The sequence below is a fragment of the Mustela putorius genome, unplaced genomic scaffold (assembly GCF_011764305.1).
Source record: "Mustela putorius furo isolate JIRA1106 unplaced genomic scaffold, ASM1176430v1.1 tig00000129_pilon_pilon_pilon, whole genome shotgun sequence".
NCBI classification, from domain to species: Eukaryota; Metazoa; Chordata; class Mammalia; order Carnivora; family Mustelidae; genus Mustela; species Mustela putorius.
The window spans coordinates 24,269,940-24,294,969 of record NW_025421290.1 but is presented as its reverse complement, the minus strand read 5'-3'; the positions used below and the strand labels follow the sequence as shown (position 1 = coordinate 24,294,969).

The 25,030-nt window shown below is 50.7% G+C and overlaps 1 protein-coding gene across 3 annotated transcripts in view; it reads left to right on the top strand.

Moving 5' to 3' along the window:
- The window catches only part of DGLUCY (D-glutamate cyclase), a 75,446-nt gene extending 50,655 nt beyond the window's left edge, over positions 1-24,791 (top strand). For all 3 annotated transcript variants that reach the window (XM_045071249.1, XM_004739058.3, XM_004739059.3), the window contains 6 exons: positions 393-653; positions 4,973-5,072; positions 8,687-8,835; positions 11,518-11,637; positions 16,172-16,323; positions 21,095-24,791. In XM_045071249.1, coding sequence (XP_044927184.1) covers positions 393-653; positions 4,973-5,072; positions 8,687-8,835; positions 11,518-11,637; positions 16,172-16,323; positions 21,095-21,244 — 932 coding nt within the window. In that variant the 3' untranslated portion in view covers positions 21,245-24,791. The remainder of the gene's footprint in view (positions 1-392; positions 654-4,972; positions 5,073-8,686; positions 8,836-11,517; positions 11,638-16,171; positions 16,324-21,094) is intronic.
- Positions 24,792-25,030: the final 239 nt, after the last annotated feature.

Below are 25,030 nucleotides of genomic sequence, written 5' to 3'. Positions count from 1 at the left end.
AGAGCTCCTGGGCGGCCAAGGACGGGCTCCCCTTCGTGACTGGGAGGGGTGGAAAAGCCATTCTGGGGAACAGCTAGCTGTCTCTGCCACCTCCCCTCAAATCCTCTCCAGAAACAAGAGTAAATAAAAAACCAAACTGCTCCTGACGTGTAAGTTTCCACGTAAAACACACGACGTTATTGTACGACTTTTAAAAAGAAAATAACGGAGCTTCTGGGTGGCTCAGTCAGCTGGGTCACCGACTCTTGGTTTCAGCTCAGGTCGTGATCTCAGGGTCGTGAGATCGAGCCCCGCGCTGGGCTCCCCGCTTAGTGTGGAGTCTGCTTCTCTCTCTCTTCCTCTGCCCTCCCCCTTTCTCTAAAGTGAATAAATCGATCTTTAACAAATTTTAGGCCAGCGGGGCATCCGACACCTGCTCGGGAGAGATGAGCTGCTGCGAGCCTCCCTGTCACTGTCCCACGCCCGCTCCGTGCTCGTCACCACTGGCTTCCCCACACACTTCAACCACCAGCCCCCGGAAGAGACGGACGGGCCACCGGGAGCCGTGGCCCTCGCCGCCTTCCTGCAGGCCTTGGGGAAGGGGGTCTCCATGATCGTTGACCTGAGAGCCTTGAGTTTGTTCGAGAAGCTTATGGAAGAGGCTGTTGAGCAAGGTAAGGAGTGAAATAAGGACAGTCAGTTTCTTCCAAATGGGCCTTCGGGGGCAGAGGGTGCGGGAGGGAGGGGGGACCACTGTGTGTGCAGTTCCTGCCAGGCTCCCCGCTCAGGGCCATGCACCGGACAGAGGGCGTTTTCCTTCCTGTTTGAAACCTCTCTGGTATCAGCAGCATTAGCCCCATTTTACAGATGAAGACACTGAGTCTCTGAGAAGGGCAGGCGAGTTCCCCGGGTGGGAGCTCGAGTTCGAACCAGGGTCCCACGGTGCACCTGCTCCCTCCCCTGTGTGACCTGCAGGGAACTCAGCAACCCAGGCCAGCCCGGGCCCCCCCCCCCAGGTAGGAGGAGTCAAGAGCAGAGATGGCAGTACCCCCCTCCGCGCCCCTGCTGGGCCAGCTGAGCAGCTGCCCAGGCTCTTGGAGCACACATGAGCGCAGGGGTACGCTGACGTGAGGCCGTGATGCTCCGGTCCCGGGTCAGGATCGGTCTGGGGGGCCCTGTGAGAGGATGCTCTTCGGCTCTCCTCTTTCTACAAGGGTTGTCGGGGCATCTGGAGAGCCTGCTGCTCTAACCTACTTCCCCCTGCCTGTCTCAGTGTCCAGAAAATGCGTTCTTTAAAAACACATCTCTCCATCTTAGCCTCTCAATGGGCTTTCAACCCCAGTAAGGCATGCCCTCTAGCACCGTGACTTTGGAAGCTTCCCAAAGGCTGTATCTGAGCACACAGAAGCCATGTCACACAACAAATGTGTACGGAACACCTACTCTGTGCCAGGCACTGTCGTAGGATGTTGAGAGCCATCGATGGTTAAGCCTGACACCGTCCTGCCCTCATGGGCAAGCGCATCCCAGGGGAGTGTGGCGGGCAGCAAACCACATGGGGACAAAGGGAAGTGTGTGGTCCATAAGCAGGTGTAATGCTGGGGGTGGGGGAGCAGGCCAGGATAAGGGGATAGGGGTGGCAGCCCAGGTGGTAGGCTGCGGTTCTAAACAGGATGGTCAGGGAAGGCCTCGTGGACAGGGTGACAGCGGAGCCAAGACTGTGAAGTTGCTGAAGGAAGAGGCCCCAGTCTGTGACCATGGCCAAAGCAGAAGCCGGGCAGTCTGGGAGTCCTGGTAGGTTTAAGAAAGGGCTACCGGCCAGCTGAGTGGCCTGGTACACATGAGGACAAGAGAAGCCAGAAGGGAGAACAGAAGGATCATGGGGGCAGCCTGGAAGGGCCTCCAGGGACATGGGAGCAACTGGGCTTTTATTCCAGCTGGGAGGGGGGCCCTAGAAGGGCACCGAGCAGAGGAGGGCCACATTCTGGCTTCAGCTTTAAAGAGTCACCATCACCCAGGTAACTGTAGGGACAAGGGTCGAAACTGGACAGGTCCCTGCAAGGAGATGAGGTGGCTTGGGGTGCCATCTCTCTTTGGTCCCCAGTGACTTCAGCCACCGCTGGAATGACCACCTGGGGCACCACACAGACCTGACCAGGCCCCATGGCAAGCTGGTGTTTTCAGGTTTTCTTCAACGCTGTGCAAACCCACTCAGTCCACTAGTAAGGGGACTGATGCTTCTGGGAGCCCCTCAACCTCTCAGAGACAGGCAGGTCTCCGCGGAACTGGGACCCCATTGCCTAGAGCAGTGACCTCGAATGTGCCCATTCCCTCCTGTTGGGCTTTCCTCCTTCCCGCCCTCACTTTCTGCCCATCACCTGCCTCCTGGGATCATCTTCCAAATAAACCGCCTGCACCCAAGTCTTTGGGTCAGACTCTGGTTTCAGAGAACCCCAAACAGACAAATGGTGTGGGTGGAGGTTTCGAGAAGTAGACAGCCCTGTCTCTATTTTGAACGTAGGGTCATGATTCTGGGTGGATTGGATGCAGGGGTGAGATGGGAGAAGAGGAGGCCTCCGCAGGTCAGGGAGGGTGATGGAGAGGGTGCGGCGGCAGGGGACCCACATCAGTGGAGACGTCAAGTAGACAGATCTACAAGTCAAGTTCAGGAGAGCCGTCTGGGCTGGAAAGATAAATTGGAGACCAGTTGGCATGTTGATGGCATATTGATGGCCTTTTAAGTCCAGACACAGAGTGAGATCACCTAGAGAAAAAGAGACAGAGAGAAGGTCCCAGGATTATACCCTGGAACGCTCCACACTGAAAGGTCAAGGAGGGGAGAGGGAGCCAGCCAGCGAGGCTGGGAAGGAACCGCACAGAGGACCAGGGGAAACTGAAGGATGGTATGGTGAACAAAGGAGGAGGCGCGGGCCACAGCGCTGCGGCCAGCCGCTGCCGGCAGGCTCAGCAGCCTCCCCCATCTGACAAGCGGCTTGGATATTTTTAGCTGTCCACTTTCCCAGAAGCAGGTCTGCCCTCGCAGCTCACCGGCTGGCCTGGCTCAGGGGCTCCCGCTGCCCGCGAGCTCAGAACTGGGGCTCACCCATGGGGTGGTTTCGAAGGCGGCCATCTGCTTTATTCAATTTTGCAGAACCTTTGTGACATGTGGACGAAGAAAGGGAAAGAGATGTGGCCTTTTAATGAAAATTAGTTCAGTTCCTCTTATAACCAGAGGTTGCACATGTTTAAAGGAGAAAAAGCTTAGTCATTTCTTCCCTATCTTGGGCCTCAATGGACCAAATGGATAAATGGATTCTTTGCAGCTCAGGTGCGGGTTCCCATCTTGCCAACATTCCTTTGCCGAGGCTCTTTTTGTGTGTGCCCCCTGAGGGGTATGTTATGTTCCCTGCCCTGTTTGGCTCCCCGGTGCCCCTTCTTACCAGTATCCTGTATCCATGATCCGATGTCAGGAAGGAAGAACGCACCAGCCTTAACTTAGCACCTACTACATGCCAGACCCCCAGCTCACACCATCGCATCCACAGCAATCCTGGGTCGGGGGACACATGACTAACCCCATTTTGCAGAGGAGGAAACCCCAGCTAAGGGAGTCTCTGTGGCTTGTCCAAGGTCACACAGCTGGGAAGGTTGTTTGGAGGTGGTCAGTCCCCTTGCCAGGTCACCAGGCTGCCCCTCCCAGCACAGAAAGGGGCTGGGTCTTTCATATTGTGACCACGCCCCCAGCCCAGCCCCAATCCCCCGCTTGTCCCTTGTAGAATATGCTCGGTGAGTATCCCTTGATGGACTGACTGTTCTCCCCTTGACTTTCCCCCTGAGACAATGGGTGGTTGGAGGGAGTCACATGGGGGGCCCCTTAGGGTCTCTGATAATGATTCTGTCTCCACCCACTGGGGAGGCGGTGGCAGCTCCCAAAGGGCTTGGGGCAGCCCTCTTGTGAAGCCGGGGTGAGAAGCAGCATTTATAACACAAGCCCATGGTTTTAACGTAGACGGGGTGCTTGTTGGGCTGTGGGCCACAGAGCGGGGCAGCAGGGGTGGGAGGGTCCTGTAGAACCAGGGGAACTGTAAGTGCTGGGTCTGTCCCTGTCACAGGCCCACTGTTAACCATCTGCGTGGAGACCTCATGCTGGGCCCGGGAATGCGGGAATGCACAAGCCTTCTACCCCCAACTGCTAGGAAGTGGACGCCTTCATAAAAACCAAGTCACTCTTACTTTAATCTGGGGTCTGTGTGTGCTTCCCACGTATTCTATGTTAATAGGTATTGTTAGTGCAATTAGGGCAGGTGCTGCTTTTGAGAGTCAAATTCACTCTGGCAGTCACTGCAATACCAGTAGCCAGTTCCACACCCAGCCTCTGGGACCTCTCCACTGTTGTTCCGGAACTTCCTTGAAGGTATGCAGGGAGGAGAGCAGATGAGAACTTGGAGTGTTCTGGGGTTGGGACCCTGACCTCCGGTCTTGCTTCACCCAACTTATGTAGCACCTCTGAGCCTCTGTTTTCCTCTTCTGTAAAATGGGCTTAATAATGGTTCTTATCACAGAGAATTGTTGTGACAATTAAGTGAGACCATGCATGCCCCGTGCTTAGCGGAGGGCCAGCTCCCTGTCACCATGGGCACCACGTGTCCCTGGCACTCACGATGGCAGTGAGCCAGAATAGGCCTCCGTTCACGGGGTCTCGTGGACTATCTACAGGCAGCATATTTGCTTGCCCCCGAGAGTGGTGAAATAGCCCAATTCCACACCCCTCAGGGTCACACAATCTGCTAACCCTAGAGTTTACTCAGGACTAAAAGTAAGCAAATATTCTTGGACTGAGGTCTCTCTCAGGTTTCCTAACAAAGTATTCGACAGGTAGGTGCAGCTCCGTAATGATAGTGATATTTTCCAAAGAAGCTTTTGAAAAGCCACCATGAATGCCCAAAATGCAACACCAGGGCTGACGTATCCGTCCTTCGCCTTTATTTTCAAGGTGTTCTGAAGACAGCAGTCCCCTTGCTAACTTTCCAAGGTGAATCAGCGGGAGCTGCTCAAGCATTTCTCTGCAAAGATGGGGACCCCAAGTCACCGAGGTACGTGTGTCCCATCCCCATGTAAGCTGGCGATGGATGAATTTCATGACTCCAGGAAGAACAGAGCCATGAGCCCAGGGGGTCTAATGGGGCAGGCTTCTGAGTTTCAGGGTGTCCTGGGGGCTTCTCACGGCATCTCTGGGCATAGCAGCTCCCTGAGAGATGGCATGTCCATAGAGGGAGAAGAGAGCAAAGTTACAAGAACCAAAACCTAGCATGGGTCAAACAGGGTCATGACCCCTTAGAGAACAGGGAGTCATTTTGGTGGGGTCACCGGCACGTTCGCAAGAAGAATGAGAAGTAGACATACCATCGTCCGTCCTGTGTGGTGACGGTAAGTACGCTGTCGTGACATTTTGTGCAAGTGGGTGTGTTTTTTACTGTGTGTTGTGATCAGATATTTTGGAAAATACATCTTTATTGTATGTAGGGTGTGTTTCAGATCTTATCTTTTTAATAGTGTTTTTTAAACTTTTTTTGACAACAGTAATACCTTTTGCGCTGTAAACTGGTATGCACACGTGTGTACACACACACGCATACTCATATGCACAACTAAAACAAAGGTTCAGAAAACAGCCTTTACCCTTGCTATGTGCAATTTATTCTGACGCTTTCTACCCCAGTCTGTTCTAGTCTATTCTACAGTGTTCTGTTTTACTTTTCTGGAAATGTCAACCTAGCCTAATCAATTTATTTCTCAACCCACTAATAAGTGTCCATTTAGAGCTTAAAAACACTGTTTCCATAGGCCTGGCGTGTGTGCTGTTCTGCAGCTCACAGCAGAATTGATGATCATAACGAGGACCACAAGTCACCAAAACAAAGTTCAATTGTGGGTCCCATATGCTATTTAAAACTGCAAAAACATGTGTGGTTCCTATTAGAGATGTTTCTATTCTCCAGATGGTTGACATGTAAACAGAGCTCTGGATCTTCAGGGAGAAGCTAGAAAATTCTCTTGGGTGGGATCCCCGATGCCTGTTAACGCAGGTGCTGCTCTGTTCGCTGAGTGGAGGGGGGGCCAGACAGATCAGATTATTGTGGCGAGAGAGGCGTGTGCTGCCTTTCGAGAAGATGTGTTAACTCTTCTCAGGCAGCCGGCTTCCCAGGAGTGCATTCCTTCCCACTGTAGCTAAATGGTTCCTGCTGGCCTGAAAAAAAAAAAAATCAATCCACCCATAAGGTATATAACTGACATTCTCCTGGAGGGAAGGTCCAGAAGTGGTGTTCTCCCTGACGGACAGAGAACATACTGATCTTAGTTGGAGGTCCTGTTCCAAACAGGCTTTTCATCACCATGGATATAGGTCTAGGGGAAATTCAAGGTCAAGTCTCCTTCCTCCTGTTGACTCTGCTTCTCAGTGGCTGCTTTTTTTCAGCCCCAGGCATGTAGTCTCAGGATGATGTTCTAAAATCTTCTCAGTGTGGGCGCCTGGGTGGCTCAGTGGGTTAAGCCGCTGCCTTCAGCTCAGGTCATGATCTCAGGGTCCTGGGATCGAGGCCCGCATCGGGCTCTCTGCTCAGCAGGGAGCCTGCTTCCCTCTCTCTCTCTGCCTGCCTCTCCATAAAAAAAAAAAAAAATTAAAAAAATAAAAAAAATAAAACCTTCTCAGTGGCCTGATCCCAAACATCTATGATGTCACCACATTCTACACAGCGGGGGGCATAGCCAGGCACTCAGAGTTTAGATTTTTTTTTATTAAGGTAAAATATACATAACATAAATGTTACCATTTTAAGCACGCAGTTCAGTGACATCAAGGTCGACTTGCACCGGTGTGCAGCCATTCCCACTGTCCATCTCCAGAACGTTTTCATCTTCCCAAATGGGAATGCTGTACCCGTTAAACAGCGACTGTCCATTCCCCCGGGACCCCAGCCCCTACCTTCTGTCTCTGTGAATCGACTGCTGTCGTCCTTCATAAGAGTGAGACCATCCGGTATTTGTCCTTCAGTGATGGGCTTATTTCAGTTTGCGAATTATCCTCAAGATTCCTCCACGTTGCGGTATCTGTTAGAATTTCCTTTCTTTGTAAGGCTGGATAATATTCCCTTGTATGTGCGTGCCACAGTCTGCCTCTCTGTCCCTCTGTTTGTCCCTGTCGTCTAGTGTGAATAATGCTACTGTGAACAAGGGAGTCCCAGCATCTCTTTGAGACCCTGCTTTCAGTACTTTGTGGTGCGCACCCAGACGTGCAATCCCTGGACCCTGTGGTGATTCTATTTCACATTTTTTGAGGAACAGCCACACGGTTTTCCACAGCAAAGATTTTAAAGAACTCCATCATGGGGCACCTGGGTGGCTCAGTCAGTTAAGCACCTGACTCTTCATTTCAGCTCAGGTCACAATCTCAAGGTCATGAGATCAAGCCCAGCTTCAGACTCCATGCTCAGCAGGGATCCCTGCTTGAAATCTCTCTCTCTTTCTCTCCCTCGCCCTCTGACGGACAGAGAACATACTGATCTTAGTTGATCTCTCGCTCTCTGTAATTAGTTAATCAATCTTACAAAAAATAAAGAATTCCATTGTGGGGGATTTAGAGAGCCATAAAGGTGCAATTTTCATAAGTTGGTTTATCAAGACAAGATTCCTCCTGATAATGATAACAGCCACCAAGACCACCATTTACCATGCACTGAGTAGGTACGGGCCTGTCTGCAAAGTACCTCTCGTGTGTTTTCTCCATTATATTGTTGAAGCCTCTTTGAAACCCTGTGAAGTCGATAATTCAGTGTCCCACAGTGAGGCCCAGGGAGGTTCCTTTCACCACTGTATGAGACCAGCCCTATGGTCAGGTCATCGGATGTAGCAAATGTGGGTCAGAGAGGCTAAGCACTTGGCCAAGGCCAGGAGCGTGAGAGTCTGGACAGGAGCCTACACCATCTGATTCCGTACCCCACAAGCCTGCTGTCACTGTCTATGCCACCTATCTAATCTCGGTCTTGCATTAGATTCATTTGTCTTCCATTTCAACTCTTTAAGTCTTTCTGTGTACGTAAACGGAACAAGATCCTGGGAGAAGGCAGTGGTGCGCCAAGAGCGGGCAATGCTTAGACCTCCGGGTGCTGGCGCCCACCGGCTGGTGGAGATTGGGCCAGGACACCGGCAGCGTCCAGTACGTGACCCTGACCATCAGCCTTCCTAGATCCACAGCCTCTGACTCTAATGAACTGTTAAAGATTCTGATGATATTTTCATTTTTTAAAAGATTTTATTTGTATATTTGAGAGAGAGCGCGCGTGCACGTGTGCACATGTGCGGTGGGGAGGGGCGGAGGTAGAGAGAGAGAATCTCAAACAGACTGAGCAGAGCCTGGAGCCCAACGCGGGGCTCGAGCTCACAACCCTGAGATCAGACCTCAGTCACAATCAAGAGTCGGATGCTCAACAAACCGAGTCACCCGGGTGCCCCAAGATTCTGGTGATATTTTTCTAAATAATCTGATAGACAAGCCCCCAGTACAAGCCCTAGCAGTTAGACCTAAAGGCTAAGCCAAATTCTGTAGGAGTGAAGGAAACAGAGAAAAAATGCAAGGGTCCTTCACACAAACACATGACCCAGCCAGGCAGCCACCCTCCCATAAGGCCCCCATGTCCTTGCTTCCTGGCAGATTCGACCATCTGGTGGCAATCGAGCGTGCAGGAAGGGCTGCCGATGGCAATTACTACAACGCCAGGAAGATGAACATCAAGCACTTGGTTGACCCCATTGATGACCTTTTCCTGGCATCATGGAAGATTCCTGGAATCTCATCAACCGGTAAGCGGGGAGCACTGAGAATTCAGCAAGAATGTGTCAGCGCTAACTGCCTTTTTACTGACTATAGAACACTATAGAATGACAGGAAGGAGTTCTATGGGGACTGTAGCTTTCTGCCCCAGCATTGTTTATTATGGCCAGTTTAGATGATAAAGACACCATCACTTAGAATTCCAACATTCCCACAAGCAAGAAAGGGAAATGATGCTTAATCGAGCACGTCGACTGGCCCAGCTCTAAAATATTAAAACTAATAATCAAATAATAACAATAATAAAATTGACACAAGGTATATACTATCAGTCATACAGGACACAGTTACCACATATACTGTTTCATCTTCTCAGTGCACTCATTTCTAATATGACTTAAACAGGTGATTAGTACAATATTTTGACTGCTAATGATACAGTAATGTGACCACTTGTGTTTGTACAGAACTATATGGTCTTCAAAAAGGTTTCACATCCATATGCTGTCGAAGCTTCTTTAAAACCCTGGAAGGTAGATAAGACAGGCAGAGTGTTCAAAAATGAGGCCCAGGGAGGTTCCTCGAGGTCACCTAGCCCATTAATGATGCGGGTAGAATTTAGGAGTCCAGACTCCCAGAATCCCTTCCGACATGTTTTTCATGGAATCCTGTTGCCTTAATGAATTTCTGAAAGGCTTGACCCAACTCCCAGAGCAGCGTTCCTCCCCTGGGGGTGGGTATAGACCCTCGGGTAATGAAGGCAAGTTTCTCATTCTGTGTTTAATTGTTCTCTTTGTTCAGACACTTCAGAGTGGTTCCCGGACTCATTAGTCACCTTTGGCTTTTGAGGTTTTTGATGAGACAATGAAAGTCTTCCTGGTTGAGTAGAAAATTTCTGCAAAGGCCTGGTCTTTCCCAGAAGAGGCCTTGGGTGTGGTACCCACAGCACACTTGGCTTCAGCTTCCTGCCTCTCTGGGCTGGACAGGCCAAGGACTTGAGGGCTGGGGGAAGGAATGCCCAGAGTGGGGAAGGAAGGGGTCCCCAAGTCAAAGGGGAGATCAGGATCCGAAGGTGCTGTTCTTCCCCAGCCAAATGGACCCCCAATCTTTGCTGATCCCCCCAAGGCTGCCCCCAAGACTGCAGAGGAAGCAAGTCGAGCTGGCTGTGCCTTCAAACTGCTCCCTCTGTGGACCTCTGGAGCCTCCTTTTATCCTCAGGAGCCCAGGCTTCTCCTGGGGTCCCCACGGTCCCCTGCCCTGTAGGACCATCCCTGTCTTTCCTCTCCTCTGTTCCATCGACACCCCGTTCCTCAGCTTCCGCAGGCTGCTGGCTTGTCACGGACATAATACTGACCTGCCGCTTCGCACCCAGCTCCCGCCCCTCTCAGAGACCACGGGAGTGCCCTCAGGTGAAGAAAACAAGGCCCGGGCAGGACTGACCTGGGGAGCAAACAAGACAAAATTCATGAAGTACGAAAGACCAGAGACAGACGTAGACAAACACCAATGCTAGCTTTGTCATGGTTTCCCTTCATTCGGTCGCTGCCGTGGGCCTAGAAAAGGATGTGTGTCAGTCTGTCTTAGTCTGATGAAGAGAGAAGTCCTCAGGGTGTGGACCTGAGGCACCAGGCCATTGAGACCGTCTGATTCTTTCGGCTGTGTCCAGGTCTCCGGTGCTCGAGGTGGGGAGCTCTCGTCCCCGTCCACCACCTCACGATGAATGTGGCCTCAGCTGGATTTTTTGCACGCGTTCTAGGCCTCTGTAGAAATCCACACAGAAACAGCCATGCAACCATGCCTCAGTCCACTACCTGGGGGAGCTGTTACCTTGAGGCAGCGACAACTGTCTCCCTGCTGACCTCTGACCCACAGAATCCTCCAGAAACAGCACGACACAGGACCAAGGGCGGTCCTCTAGCACCACCCGAGACTGCAGCAGGTTGCGGGGTTGGTTACATTATTTTCACCGTGTGCCTGTGAGGTGGGAACCCTGGTTTCTATTTTTAGCCAATCCCCTATCTTCAACACCATTCACCAAGGAGTTAAATAATTTCGAACACTGATTTATTGTAGCATGTTTGTTCTAGCATTTATTACACGAATTAACAAACCCTTGGATGCCTCTTCCGCCTTTAGATGGGGTTTCTTTCACCAGCCAACCAACTGCCCCTGTGGTACATAGTCCTGATTCAGCTACTTCCCAGGGCACCGGGCACCCCTCTAGCATAGACGAAGATGAACTGACACACCTGTATTTCATCCTCTTTCACCAGAAACCTTTAAAACAAATGGCAGAATTGAGCTTAACCATCTCTACCTGTTCGCCACCGCACAGATGGGGCTCATGACCTTGTAGCCCATCCCTGAACAGGAGCCACTCAAAAGTTGAGGAAAGCCACACCTGCTTCTCCCATGGACCTGGTAGCACCAGCATAGGGGTCCCTATCTGTGACTAGGGAGTGAGACTCAGTAGGGGACATGGCCGCACGCTGGTGAATTCCAAACTTCAACTCACTTTTACCTGAAGAAGCCTCTAGAAGACCTGAAGGAGAAGTACATCTCCTGGTTGTCTGAAAATAGACCCCGAGCCCATCCTTTTCCCCTTCCTGAGGCAACACAACACATGCGAAGGGGCTCTCCTGCTCCCAAACCATCCTCCCCAATTCTGTCGGATCCTATACATGGACTGACTTGGTTCTTCTTCCCTTTAGGGATCGGTGATGGGGGCAATGAGCTTGGGATGGGCAAAGTCAAGGAGGCTGTGAAGAGACACATACGAAATGGGGATGTGATCGCCTGTGACGTGGAGGCTGACTTTGCCATCATCACTGGTGAGTGCTCAGATGGTGGGCCAGTCAGGCCTGGCTCCCCAGGAGGAGGGACCTGGAGGCCTGGAGCCTGTCCAGCCAGAAGCTCCCCTCCCCCGAGAGTGGAGTCTCCAGGGTGCCAGGTCAAGATGAGGACCTGGTTCTCAGCCTTAGGCCTCTCATTCAGTCATCCAACAAACACTGGTCCTGGAGTTAGTGTGGCAAGGGTCATGCTCCACAGGGCTCTTGCTCTAGTGGGGGCAGATGGACAAGGAGCCCTAAGAAAGAAATACACTAGCTCGTGCTAAGTAGTACGAGATGCTACAGGGAGATGAAAGACAGGGCCGGCAGGCCACTTTAGATCGGTGGTCAGGGAAGACCTCTCTGAAGAGGAGTCAACCATGCTTTCCTCTGTGCCTCCTGCATGGTGGAAGGGAGGTGAACAATCTGGTAAATGTTCGGAGGGGGCAAAATTCTTCCCACCTCTCTTCAGACTTACCTCTGCCCCAGGCTGCCCTGTCCTTCCCTTTCCCATCAGGACCGACCTTGCCCATCAGGTCCTAAAGGTCCTAAAGGAACCCATCTCTCCTCCCTTGACTGCACCACAAGTTTCAGGACTTTTGACAGATACCCAAGAAAGGCTCTCCCATTTCATCCTCAAAACAGAGCCTGGAGAGGAGTAGAAATCTCTGAGGGAATTAGTACCAGGGTAGGAAAACCTGCAACTGATGGATGGCTGGAGATTCAGTGTGGACAGTTCTAAGAGTTCAAAACTCCACGGGGCCCTGGTCACAAGGGGTCCCCACTTTTGTGACTTTTGCCCCATTAGTTCGACCTGGTCCACACCATGGATATCAGAGAAAAATCCCCTTGTGCTTTTGGAGGTAGAGGGAAGAAGCCATTTTGAAATATATCAGAGATCTCCATTTTTTTTTTAAAGATTTTATTTTTTTATTTGAGAGAGAGAGAGAGCGAGTGAACGGGTGTGCAGAACAGGGGAGAAGGACGAGGGAGAAGCAGACTCTCCACTGAGCAGGGAGCCCCACACAGGGCTTGATCGCAGGACCCTGAGATCATGAGTTGAGCCAAAGGCAGACATTCAACCCACTGAGCCACCCAGGCGCCCCCAGAGCACTCCATTCATAACCAGGCCCACCCTCAGGAGAAACGGTTTTACCTGAGCCTAGCGGGCTCGGGTTTTATCAGATCCCAACCTACCTGGGGGGAAAGGAAACACCCAAAAGTAGTCAACATGAAACAACAGATGGTCATATAAGCAGAGACATGGAAATTCTGAGAAAAAATGAAAAAGAAATGCCAGAAATCAAAAACACTGCAACAGAAATGATGAATGCTCTGGCTGGGCCCACTAGCAGGCTGGACACAGCTGAGAAAAATCACCTGTGACCTTGAACATACGACAATAGGAACTTCTAAAACTGGAAAGCCAAGAGAAAAAGACTGGATGAGACAGAATAGAATATCCAAGCATTGTGGAACAATGACAAACATCCATGTAATAGGAATATCAGAAGGAGAAGAAAAACAGAAAGGAAGAGAAGCAATATTTTGAGCCTCTGCCTTCAGCTCAGATCATGATCTCAGGGTCCTGGGATCGAGCCCTCTCTGCCTGCCTCTCTGTCTACTTGTGATTTCTCTCCCTGTCAAGTAAATAAATAAAATCTTTTAAAAAAAAAATAAATAAATAGGGGTGCCTGGGTGGCTCAGTCGGTTGAGCCACTGCCTTCGGCTCAGGTCATGATCCCAGGGTCCTGGGATCGAGCCCTGCATTGGGCTCTCTGCTCAGTGGGGAACCTGCTTCCCCCTTTCTCTCTGCCTGCCTCTCTGCCTGCTTGTGATCTCTGTCAAATAAATAAATAAATAAAATCTATAAATAGATAAATAAATAAGACAATAATGACTGAGATCCCCCCCCCCAGATTAATGTCAGACACTAAACCATAGATCCAGGAAGCTCAGAGATCACCAGCAGGGTAAATGAGGAGCTCAGGTAGGAATTACATCCAGCTTCTCCTCAGAAACCACACAGGCCATAGAGTAGCATGACATATTGCAAGTGTTGGCAGAAAAAAACCCACTGACCTAGAATTCCGTGCCCTGTGAAATTATCCTTCAAAAGTGAAAGAGAAAGAAAGAATTTCTCAAACAGGGCATCATTTCTAGTAGATCTGCCTTGCAAGAAACGTTAAAAGAAATTTTCAGGGAGAAGGAAAACTGCATAGGTCAGAAACTCAGATCTACACCAAGAAGAGCATTGGAGGATGCATAAGTGAAGGCAAAATAACTTTAATTTTTCTTGTTCTGAAATTGGTCTAGCAGATAACATCTTATTCAAAACAATAATAGGAATGAGTCATTCAATTACGTTCCTGTGTGTAAGTGAAGTGATTGACAGCAATCATTCAAGCAATGAGAAGGAAGAATGAGGAGTGTTTGCCCTAACTGTGAAATGGTTGTTTGAAAGTGAGCTTGGATTTGTTATAAAGGTATATTGCAAACTCTAGGGCAATCATTAAAAATAATTTTTAAAAAAAAGAGGTATTATGGATATGCTAAGAAAGGAGAGAAAATAGAATCCTATAACATCTTCACTTAAAACCACAACAGGCAGAAAAGGGGTGGAAGACAAAAACAGGGGTTAAAAAAAAAGAGCTAAAACAACAAACAAAAAATAGTAACCAATGTGGAAGATATTAATCCAGCCGTATCACTGATCACCTTACATGTCAGTGGTCTAACTACCCCCAGTTAAAAGGCAGAGATTGTCAGAGCAGATCAGAAAATAAGACTCAACTATAGTTGTAAGAAACCCACTTTAAATATAAAAACACACATAGATTAAAAGTGGATGGAGGGAGGAAAATCTACCGGGTGAACAATAATCAAAACAAAGCATTAGTCGCTATATTAATCTCAGGCAGAGCAGACTTCAAGCAGGGAAAGTTATCAGGATCAAAGTGGAGCAGTCCATGATGTAAAGGGGTCATACTCCAAGAAAATATAACAATTTTTTTGTTTGTTTGTTTTGGTTTTGGACATAACAATTCTTTTTTTCAAGTTTTATTTAAGTAATCTTTACACCCAGTGTTGGGATTTGAGCTCACAACCCCAAGGTCAAGAGTCACAGGCTTTTCTGATGGAGCCATTCAGGTGCCCCAAAGACACAACAATTTTTTTAAGTTTTTATTTATTCATTTATTATTAGAGAGAGTGTGTGTGTGAGTGTGAGCCAGGGGAGGGGCAGAAGGGGAAGGAGAGAATCCCAAGCAGACTCCTCAGGGTTCAATCCCATGACCCTGAGACCACCACCCGAGTGGAAACCAAGAGTTGGACACCAGACCCGCTGAGCCACCCAGGCGCCCCAAGACATAAAATTCTTCATACCTATGCTCCTAACACAGAGTGTCAAATATGTGAGGCAAAAGCTAATAAAGACACCAAGAGAAATGGATGATTCTACTCTAAAATCTACAGAGACTTTATTAGCCTTCTGTCAGAAAGGGACAGATCCAGCAGACAGAAAATGAGTAAGGGCATCGTTGAAATCGACAACATCATCTAACTAGCTGGAAATAATTGAGGGCCGCTTGGGTGGCTCAGTGGGTTAAACATCTGACTCTTGATTTCGGCTCAGGTCATGATCTCAGGGTCATGAGATCAGGCCCCATGTCGGGCTCCACACTAAGCGTGAAGCCTGCTTGAGATTGTTTCCCTCTCCTGCTGCCCCTCCCCTCAGCAGCCCCTTCCCTGCCTCGTTCTGATGTATGTCTTCTATTTATGTTCCACACTCTTTTGTACTCACTGCATATTGGGACTTTTTCCTACCTCCAGGGCCCCCACTCTCCACCCTTCCTCTGATAAATCCTGCCCAGCCTACAAGCCCTGTATGAAATGACAGGGTCCGGAGCTCCTCTTTCTTTCTTAGCTCTGACTCCCAGAGTCTAGCAGGTCCTTCATCAATCCTTCTTCAGTTGAAGGGAGAACTCTGGCAGGTGTCAGAGAAGAGCCGGGGAGGTCATCCTCGCGCTGGGGGCTGTGAGCTGCCTTGGGGTTGGCTCACAGAAAAGGAAGGCAGGTAGAAGCTAACCTAGGAACCCTCTTCGAGTACAGTCAGCCAGCCGCTCAGAGGACCGGCTTCTGCACAGCATCATGGACACAGGTCCGCCATGCAGGAGAGTTTCTTAATGTCAGAAGATCTGCAGCAGCTTCCTAGGGGGAGAGCCTGAAGCTTCTCGGCTGGTCGGTGGGTAATTGTAGGTAACCCAGGTGGTTTGGAGCAATGCCTCTCGATCTTTAACTTGAATCAGCATCCCCTGGAGAACTGATTACTACTCTGTGTGCTCCCTGTCTTTCCTGCGGAGTTCCTCTGACGTAGGTCTGCACTGGGACCCACAGATCCGTTTCTCACAAGTTCTCTGGTGCCACGCGTGGCCCTGACCTTGGGGCCATTCTCTGAGGTGAGTTCTAGCTGCTGAGTGGCAGGGTGATGGACCCCATTACCTTTCCACTTCTATGATAGAATCTTTTTTTGTTCTAGGTGTTTCTAACTGGGGAGGCTATGCCTTGGCCTGTGCGCTGTACATCCTAAACTCATGTGAGGTCCACCGACATTACGTCAGGAAGGCAGTTGGGCCCTCCAGATCACCTGGGGAGCAGAATTGGACTCAAGCCCTTCCATCTGTTGCCAAGGTAACATACCAGATGGCCACATCCTGGCGTGATGAGCAGGCCTGTTCCCGGCTATAAGCTGAGGGTTCCAGGCTATAAGCTGAGGGTCCCAGGCTATAAACCAAGAGTTCCAGGCTATGAACAGAGGGTTCCAGGTTACAAGTCGAGGGTTCTGGCTTATAAACTGATGGCCAGCACCACTGCTGGAAGCACCACAGCACCACCACAGCTAGAAGCAGAATTTCCTCTATAGGGAAGCAGAATTTGCCACCCCACAATGTGGCTCTTTGACATGTGGATTATTTTAGGCTGATTATTTTTAAAAAACAGAAGAACTCCATGACTCCTCCATTCCCTCCTTGGGCCTCAGTTCCTGTGGCCGCATCTGCTGACTCTAATTCCAGGCTCAGACCCACCTCTTCATGCCCTGCTCCTCCCAGAGCCTGGAGCACCTTCTGCGGGAATTTTCCAGAGTAATTTGGATCTTGGGAAATTGGCACCAAAGCCCTGAGTTTATGTCAAAATTCCAGGCCTGAGGTGACTTCCCCTGAGAGCTGTAGCTTCTGCCTGAGCTTCCCCTTCACCTGACAGCAGGCAGCAGGCTGACAAGGCTGCAGAGCCTGAATCAGTGGAGGGAGCTGGGGTGTGTGGCCTGGAAGGGGCAAGACTGGGGGGGCCTGAGGCCTCACACCTGAATGGTGTCCTGGGGAGGGAGACAGACTGTGCCCTCGGCCACTTGAGAGAGACAAAAGCTGGCCAAGGGGCAGAGGTCGCAAGAGCGGACTATGGTTCACAGAAAGGAAGAGCTTGCCTTCTGCAGAGCTTCCCAGCCCTGTGAGGAGGAAGGCCCTGACAGGGGCCCAGTCAGGGTTGAGGGAAGGGTTCTTGTGCTAGGTCGCTTTCCCAGTCTGGTCCCCCAGAGGTCTAGACTGCTAAAGGCAAGACCAGGAACTGAGTTTCTTGTGTCTGCTTTCCCAGCAACCAGCAGAGGGAAACAGGGTGCTTGGTAAATTCTAGAGAATGAATGAATAAATGAACAAATGAACGTATGGATGGATGGATGGATGGACGGACGGACAGATGCAGTGCCCTGTTAGGACAAGCAGTTCCCTAACCTCAAAGGCATCTGAATGAGCTCAGGGTCATCTTAAACCCCAGAGTGCAAAACCCACCCCAGGCTTCCTGACTCAGTTGGCCTGAAGTAGGCCAGACAAGCAGCCTATCTGACACATTCTGGGTGACCACACTGGGACACCCTGGATTCGACGGTTGGTCTGGGGAGACGGGAATGCAGTCTAAGGGCAGGAGGGTTCCCGAGCGTTGAGCCTGGACATAACAGCTCAGGTGGGGAGAGCAATAGTGATGAGTGCCCAGGCGGCCCGTGGCTGAGGCCCAGAGCCCCTCACTGCTGAGAAACATGAGCTTCCAGAACCTGGTGTCTCCCTCTGTTTCTCTCTTTCTGCCACCTGCCTGCCCATTTCTCCCTAAAACCTCTCTGGATTGATATTGTGCCCACTTTACAGATGAGGGAGCTGGGATTCCCACAGGGGAGGTGGCTTGCCCCCCACACACAGCCGAGATGGGGAGCTGGGACCTGAGTCTGGGTCTCTCTGACTCCATTCTCTGGGCTCATTCCAAGGCTCAGAAGTTTCCCGGTTCCTGGTAATGCCACGGTGCCACATGGTGGGGGTGGGGGGGGATAGAGCTGCTGAAGGATATTTTCAAGGGAAATGGCCTGCCCCAGTGGTACCCAGAGGGCCTTGGGTACTTTCTTTGCATTTCCTGGATCTGAACTGGAAAAAAAGCCTCAGGGGCCTGCCTCACCCGTGATTCCTGATTCACACAGACACAAAAGAATGAACCCAGCCAGGAAAATTCATACAACCCAAACACTTGCCCTCCAGGGATGGAAAATACTCCCTTTGGGTTTCTACACCGTTCTTCATAAATACATTAATAATGTATCACCCTTAGGAGGAAAATAAAAGGGAAGATTTTCAAAACAAAAGTACAAACACATGTGTGTTGAGCCCCTCCTCTGGGCCAGGCCAGCTTTGCTCTGGGAGAAAATGGAGGGTTAGACCCAGCCCCAGGGTAGGGAACTCGGGATCCACTGCGGGTGGATGGAGGGTAGAAGGAGAGAAGTGTGCAGGGCTGTGGGGACAGAGCACAGGCCCTTAGCTCATTCAGAGAGCTCAAGAAAGGCTGCCTGGAGGAGGTGGCACTGAGCTGGGTCTTGGAGAGTGAGTAGGCTCTAAGTAACCAGGTAGGAGAGGGTGGGAAGGGCCTTCCAGGCAGCAAGACCCACAAAACAAAGGTGCCAGGGGCATGAAGCAATGCCGTGTACAGGAGAAAGAACTGGAATCATCACAGCGGAGCTCTGTAGGTCGCTCCCTGCGCATCCCTGAGTCATCAAGGAGTGCTGGACAGAGCTGGGGCCTGAGCAGGCGGTGCAGCTGGATTGGCTAGGGCATGAGGGATGTCCTTCATCTTGGCAGTGTGAGTCGCTTGTCGGCGGGGCCTTCTGTATCAGGGGTCTGATCTGATCGTGACCGTGTCGGGTGTGGGCACCATGCGGAGGAGCCCAGGGAAGGTGGCCACCACCATCTAGGGCACACCCTGCCCGCTCTGGCCTTTCGCTGTGCCCGGGAGGTTTATCTGAGGGCATGTCTCAGACCTTATCAGGAGCTACAAGATGACTGATGACAACTTACAGGAGGGACTACAGATGGATGGACGGATGGACGGATGGATAACGCAGATAATGGAGAAGATAGGAATGTGGCTTCATCCTGGGCTCCTGTTCTCTTCCAGCACTCCCAACCCACTCCATTTCTCTTGCTAGCTTTGAAACACTGAGTTACATGGAATAGAGAAGTGCTTCAACCATAAGTAGACAGCAGGTGGATTTTTCCGTATGTATACATCCACGCAGCCATTGCCAATGTCATGGCACAGAACAGTTCTAACTTTCTGAGGTGGTTCAGTGATGCCTGGAAATTTGCTGGCTGTCCCTGCTGGTCCAGCTGTTCCTGTGGCTCTTCCTAGAGGCTGAGTGCCAGCCCGTTCCTAAGCTGATGATGGCTCACATGCACCCTGACGCCCCCAAGGACCCTCCCTGGGGCCCAGAAGGATGGGAATGGTGCCAACAGGCAGTGTGTGGGAGGAAATGCACCCCCCCCACTCCCAGATCCTAGAAGCACTCCCCCATAAAGAGAGGATATGACCCAATGGGGAGAGAAATGGAAGAATAAAACCCAAACAAAGGGCAGGAAATGGCATTCTGGGCCAGGCAGCCTCTGGGAAGGGGCTGGAGGACAAAGAGATGCCAGGAAATGCCCTTGGGTGTCCCTCCCAGGGCAGAATGGAAATGCAGGCTCTCAGGCCAGCGGAGAGGAGAGCCATTCCCAGGCGACCTTTGCCAGCTCATTCTCCATTGTTTGGACAAGTTTGCAGTGAGTGCTCCTCAAGCACCCCTGGCTTGGCTCATTCCTGCTCTTTTATCACCTGTGGTCCTAGATGCCCCCCCCCCTGAAAGCCTTTCCTGAACCAGTCTGATAATGGGGGTTGGATGCCCCTGCCCTGTGCCGTGATCTCCACGGACCATTCCTGCCTGATCAGTCATCTGGACTGTGCACCCCCCAGAGCAGGGACCGTGTCCCATTCACCTCTGTATCCCCCGGTTCAAGGCGTGGCAGGTAGCAGGCAAGATAGCTTTGACTTTGATGGGGGTGGGATCACTGAGCAAGTGCCTGAGAAGAGCCCTTCTCAGAGACTCTCTGCTGGAGAGTCTTGGTCCCCTCCACCCGTCCCCCTCCTCTGCTGGGGGAGGAGGAGGGAGAGGATGGGCTGGACTTCTGCCCCTCGGGTACCATCCTCCTTGTGTCTTCACTTTAGACCCACCTTTCTCAGGGTGACCAGAACCTTCTAACCAGAGGGAGACGCATGGAGGGCAAGTAGGCAAGTAGTTGTTTGGGACCTTACTTTCGGAGGAAGTGAGGAGGAGAATTGAATCACTTTAAAAAAAAAAATATTCAGCAAGTACGGCAAAGGAAAAAAAGCTCTGGGTTAAAGGCCAGGGGACCCAACCATGCCAATAATAATTTACCTGATTTCATGAGCACCTACTGTGTGCCAAGAACCACACTAGGTGCTTTACTTGCATTAGCTCATTTAATCCTTACAACAACCCACTCAGGAGACATTATTACTATTATTATCATTAACATCCCCATTATACAGATGAGGACACTGAGGCACGGAGAGGCCAGGGAAGACCCAAGTCAGACCTGTCTGATCCCAAACCCTGCCTGCCGGGCCCAGGATCAGGCTGCATTTCCTGCAGGGCCCCGCTCTCTCCAGCTGCTCCCCCATCCGCACTGGAGAATGCTGAGGGAGATGGGACGTGGCCCACACCAGCAGATGATCAGAGCCAAGCAGGGGCTGGTTTGCAGGAAGTAGCCCACACTGTACCCACAGAAGTGAATCTTCCGTGTTTTTAACAAACGCTAAATGCAATTTTCCATAATAACCACATTTAGTTACATGACTGTAACTCCCAGAAGAACACCCCAGATTCCTCCAAGTGGCTGCTTCTGAGGAGGGGCTTGGGGCAGTTGGGGTGTGAGGTAGGACACCTAATCTTCACGATGAGTCTCTCAGTGGCATCCGTATGGTTAAGTGAAATTTTAGTTTTCAAAAAAAGACCACACCAAGTCAAAAGCTCTCCCTTCCCTTGTAAATGTATCCCCCTCGCTCCACCACTTCTGTCTCTGCCCTCATTTTTTTCCAGGAAGAGAAGATGTTGGGCATCCTGGTGCGGCACAAGGTCCGGAGTGGAGTATCGGGGGTCGTGGGCATGGAGGTGGACGGGCTGCCCTTCCACGGCACCCACGCCCAGATGATCCAGAAGCTGGTGGATGTCACCACAGTGTGTATGTGACTGTGCCTGTGGCCCACGTACCGGATGGTCATGCCTGGACATGAAAATGTGTTACCCAAGGTTCCCAGCTTCTTTCCACGACAGCCTTGCACATGAACCCTGGCTCTGGGTGAGCCCTGCCCAGGATCCTACATGACCACTGCCTGGGACAGGGTGGTGCGGATGATACGGACCCAAGGAGAACCGTTCTTTGGGGTTTCCGGTTTTTTTCTTTTCTTCCTGAGTGCGTGGAGGCATTGATTTCAACCCTCCTCCCCCTGGGCACCCACGTGGTCTGCTCTGAGAGTCTTCTGATCAGTCACGTATAGGGACACCAGCAAAAATATTCCTTGCCAGGCAGACACAAGAGTAGGCATGACCAGGACCGTGAATAATACCACAGGCAAATTAAGAAATTTACAAATAATTTACAAATACGTAGTGCCTATTTACAAAGCTCTGGGACTTTATCACCAGTACCAAAATATTTATACCTTTGAAATGCTTTCTTATTCAAACAATGTTTTGTTTATGTGGTCCTTCAAACCTGACGTTTCTCGATTCTCGACATCACCTCCTGTATGCCCCCCGCCTCTCTTTACCCCCACAGGTCCTGGCATCCCCCACCCACCCTCCCCGCAGAGCCTGACTCTTCTCCTACTCCTTCCCCATATGCTCAGCCCCAGCCAGGAGCCAGAGGCTTTGGCCTTCCCACAGAGGAGGGCAGGCACCCTCCTGAGCTGGGGGCTGCGTTGGGATGATGTTGGGCTCAGGTGCCTCATGGGATCCTTCCGGACAACTGTAGTCAGCTCGCCTACATCTCATTCACCATCTTGCACTGCATATTTCCCAAGAAAATTAGAAGTAGAGTCACTGACCACATCCCACTGCAGTCCCGTATTGATCGGGGACAGTACCTCGTGCTGGCTCACGGCTGAGTGATGGCTGACTCATCCAGATGGCGGAGTCTGGCTTCCTGGCCATAGCCCCAGATGCTTACTGGGGCCGCTTCATTTTATTTCCTTAAACGTGTCTACTGCAGTTTTTTAAGGGACCTTAGCTGTAAAGCGCGGAACACATGCTACCCCAAATTGTCTACCCAGCTGTAGAAGTTAAAGCCTGGGTTTACAGTAAGCAATCTGGGATTCACTTCCAGCGTGCCCTACACCAGGGCATGGCCAAGAGCCCATGGCTGGAAGCAGGTGGGTTGGGGACCATCTAGACCTCCCCTTGTCCTTTTGGCCAAGTGTCCCCACCTACAGGTCTGTGCTTCTGCTGGTGTGAGCTCAGGGCAGATGTGCTCATTTAATGAGCTCATGCTTCCTCCACCTACAGTTTCTTACAGCTCGCCGAGTCCCTCCCAGACCCAGGCTTCATGGGCCGGGGGTCCTCCAGGGACAGTTTTGGTCCTGATTTGTGATGGCAGAGCTCCATGTCAGGCAGGCCTCTGAGAGCATACCCTGGCATTTTTGAAGTCTCGATGGCTAGGAGAGAGAAAACCCCCACTTCAGTAAAGCTGCCATCACTCTTCTGATTCATATTTTGGAGAAAGACACTAATGGGCCTTTGGTTTTACAATAGTAATAAGAGAGTTCTGTTCTGACGTGGAGCGGTTTAAGGCAGGACCGTGTAATAGATTAACTGCACTGTGGCCAGAAGTTTATGGGGAGATGATGAACTTGTTTGGGAAAGAGGCTGAGACCCAGGTGGAGCCCAGAGAAGGCTGAGAGTGGGGGGGTCCTTGCTCTGGAGTGAGGCACCGAGAGGCCCCCCTGCAGGGACAATGGGGCTCAGGTGCAAGAGAGAGCCAGGAGTATACCCCTTAGCTGGGCCCAGCCCAGGGACCACCAGAGTTCTGAGCTCCAGGATTCTGTTTTCATATGTTTCTGTCCCACAGTAGAGATTCCTGGTCAGGCCTTTAGTAAAGTTTTGCTCAAATATGTCTCATCTTGGCCATGTTTTGATAAAGAGCCTGTGTCTATGTCTGGGGTAGCATGATGAGCATGGCTCTGACCTTGGGGAAGCAAGTTACAGCAGGACAAGAGTGACCCACAGGAAGTGGTGGGGCAGCTCAGGGGAAGAGATGGGTTAGAACATCCAGTAGATTGGATTTGTGGGGCAGGTGAACATCTCTGGTCATTTCCAGGAATTTAGGGGTCTCCTGGCAAGCAGGGTCTAGGGTGCTCTTTGTGTGTTCAAGGGCAGGCTGGAGATGTTGGGCATATGAAGGAGCACATACCCTGTAGACCCGGCAGGAGGTGAGACTCAAAGGCAAGCAAGCCAGCTAATGGGGTCAGGGTTCCTTAGCCCCCTGCTGTCCTCTGGTCCAATGTTGTCCCATTGCTCATCTGGGCAAGACGTTCCTCTGAATTCATTTCCTGCCCCTCTTTGCCCAGACCCTGCTGATGGCCAGCGCCCCCTCAGTCCAGCCCTCTACATTGTGCTACTTCCTACCCGTTCCATGTAGGTTCCTCCGCCCCTCAATGAAGTCTGTCTCAGAAGATCCTTGCTCCAGGCAGGATGGAGAAGATGTGGCTTAACAGCAGTTCCCATAAACTCAACATATGTCAGTCATGATGATCTGTTTGCCAGAAAAATTAATGTGTCAACAGAAGCACAGGGAGGTAAATGGTCCCTTTCTCCTCAGTGCACATCAGACAGGCTTAATTTCACTTCAGATCCAAGCATCACATTTGAAGGTGTGAGTTTTGTTCAGGTGAGGTATATGAAGGTGAGAGCTTAAAACCTGTTGAGTGGAGGGAGGTGGCTTAAAGAGCTGTCTGTCTGAGACTGGGCTGGATGCTCACCGCTTCTGCTTCCCCTTCCTGCATACATAGGAAAACTACCTTTCCCAGCCTTCCTTGTACTTGGGTTGGGCCATGTGACTGGATTCTGGCCAATGGACTGTGAGTAGTAGATATCAACCACTTCCAGACTTGGCCACAAATGCCCAGAGAGATTTTGTTGCTTCCCTACCCTGTGTGGATGGAAGAAGACACCAAGATGTTGCAACCTCTTGACAAAAGGATCCTGAATCACACTCATCACTTGGATAAAGACTTGCCAGAATTGGCAGCCTCTCATTGGACTTTGCGTGAACAGGAGACCAACTTTTCTTGTTTTAAGGCACTGTGATTTGGGGGGCTATATTTGTTACTATAGTATAATGCAGCTTTGTCTAATTCAAATGTAGAGAGTTTAATACTGAGAAGTGGGGTAAGAAAACTGTCTTTAGATGCTAGTACCTGAAGGACCATGTGCCCCAGAGGCACAGTTCATGTGCTCTAAGGCCAGTGGGGAAAGTGATCTACCTTGGCTCCTTCGGAGTTAAGATTTTCTCCCCAACCTTGGAATGACTTATCTTGGTTAGTAGCAAATTGGTATCATTAGTGGTATTTGTTCAGAAACTGGACCATCATTTGGGGGGAGGGGATATGTCTGGGAAAATTCAGTGGAGAGGAAATTGGATATCATGACCTCTATGGTACATTCCAGCACTGCTATCTAATGTCTAATCTAGCAGTGTCCCGATAGTTGTTGAATTAAAGCAAACGGAATTGAAATCCTACCATTTCTCCTTATCATTGGGTACCATTGTGACCTGAGGGTGATTGCCATCAAAGGCCATTGTTTTGCTAGGTGAGTTCCAGGCATGGAGGCTATAGGATCACCAGCTTCAAGAAGCAAGTTTTTGAGAAAAGCACTGAACCAAGCAGACCACCTTCTGGCTCTCTTGGTTATACCCGTCAGAGGAAAGCAGCAGATGGGGATGTATTCCGTGCTGAAGATTTCTCCCACTCTTGTCTG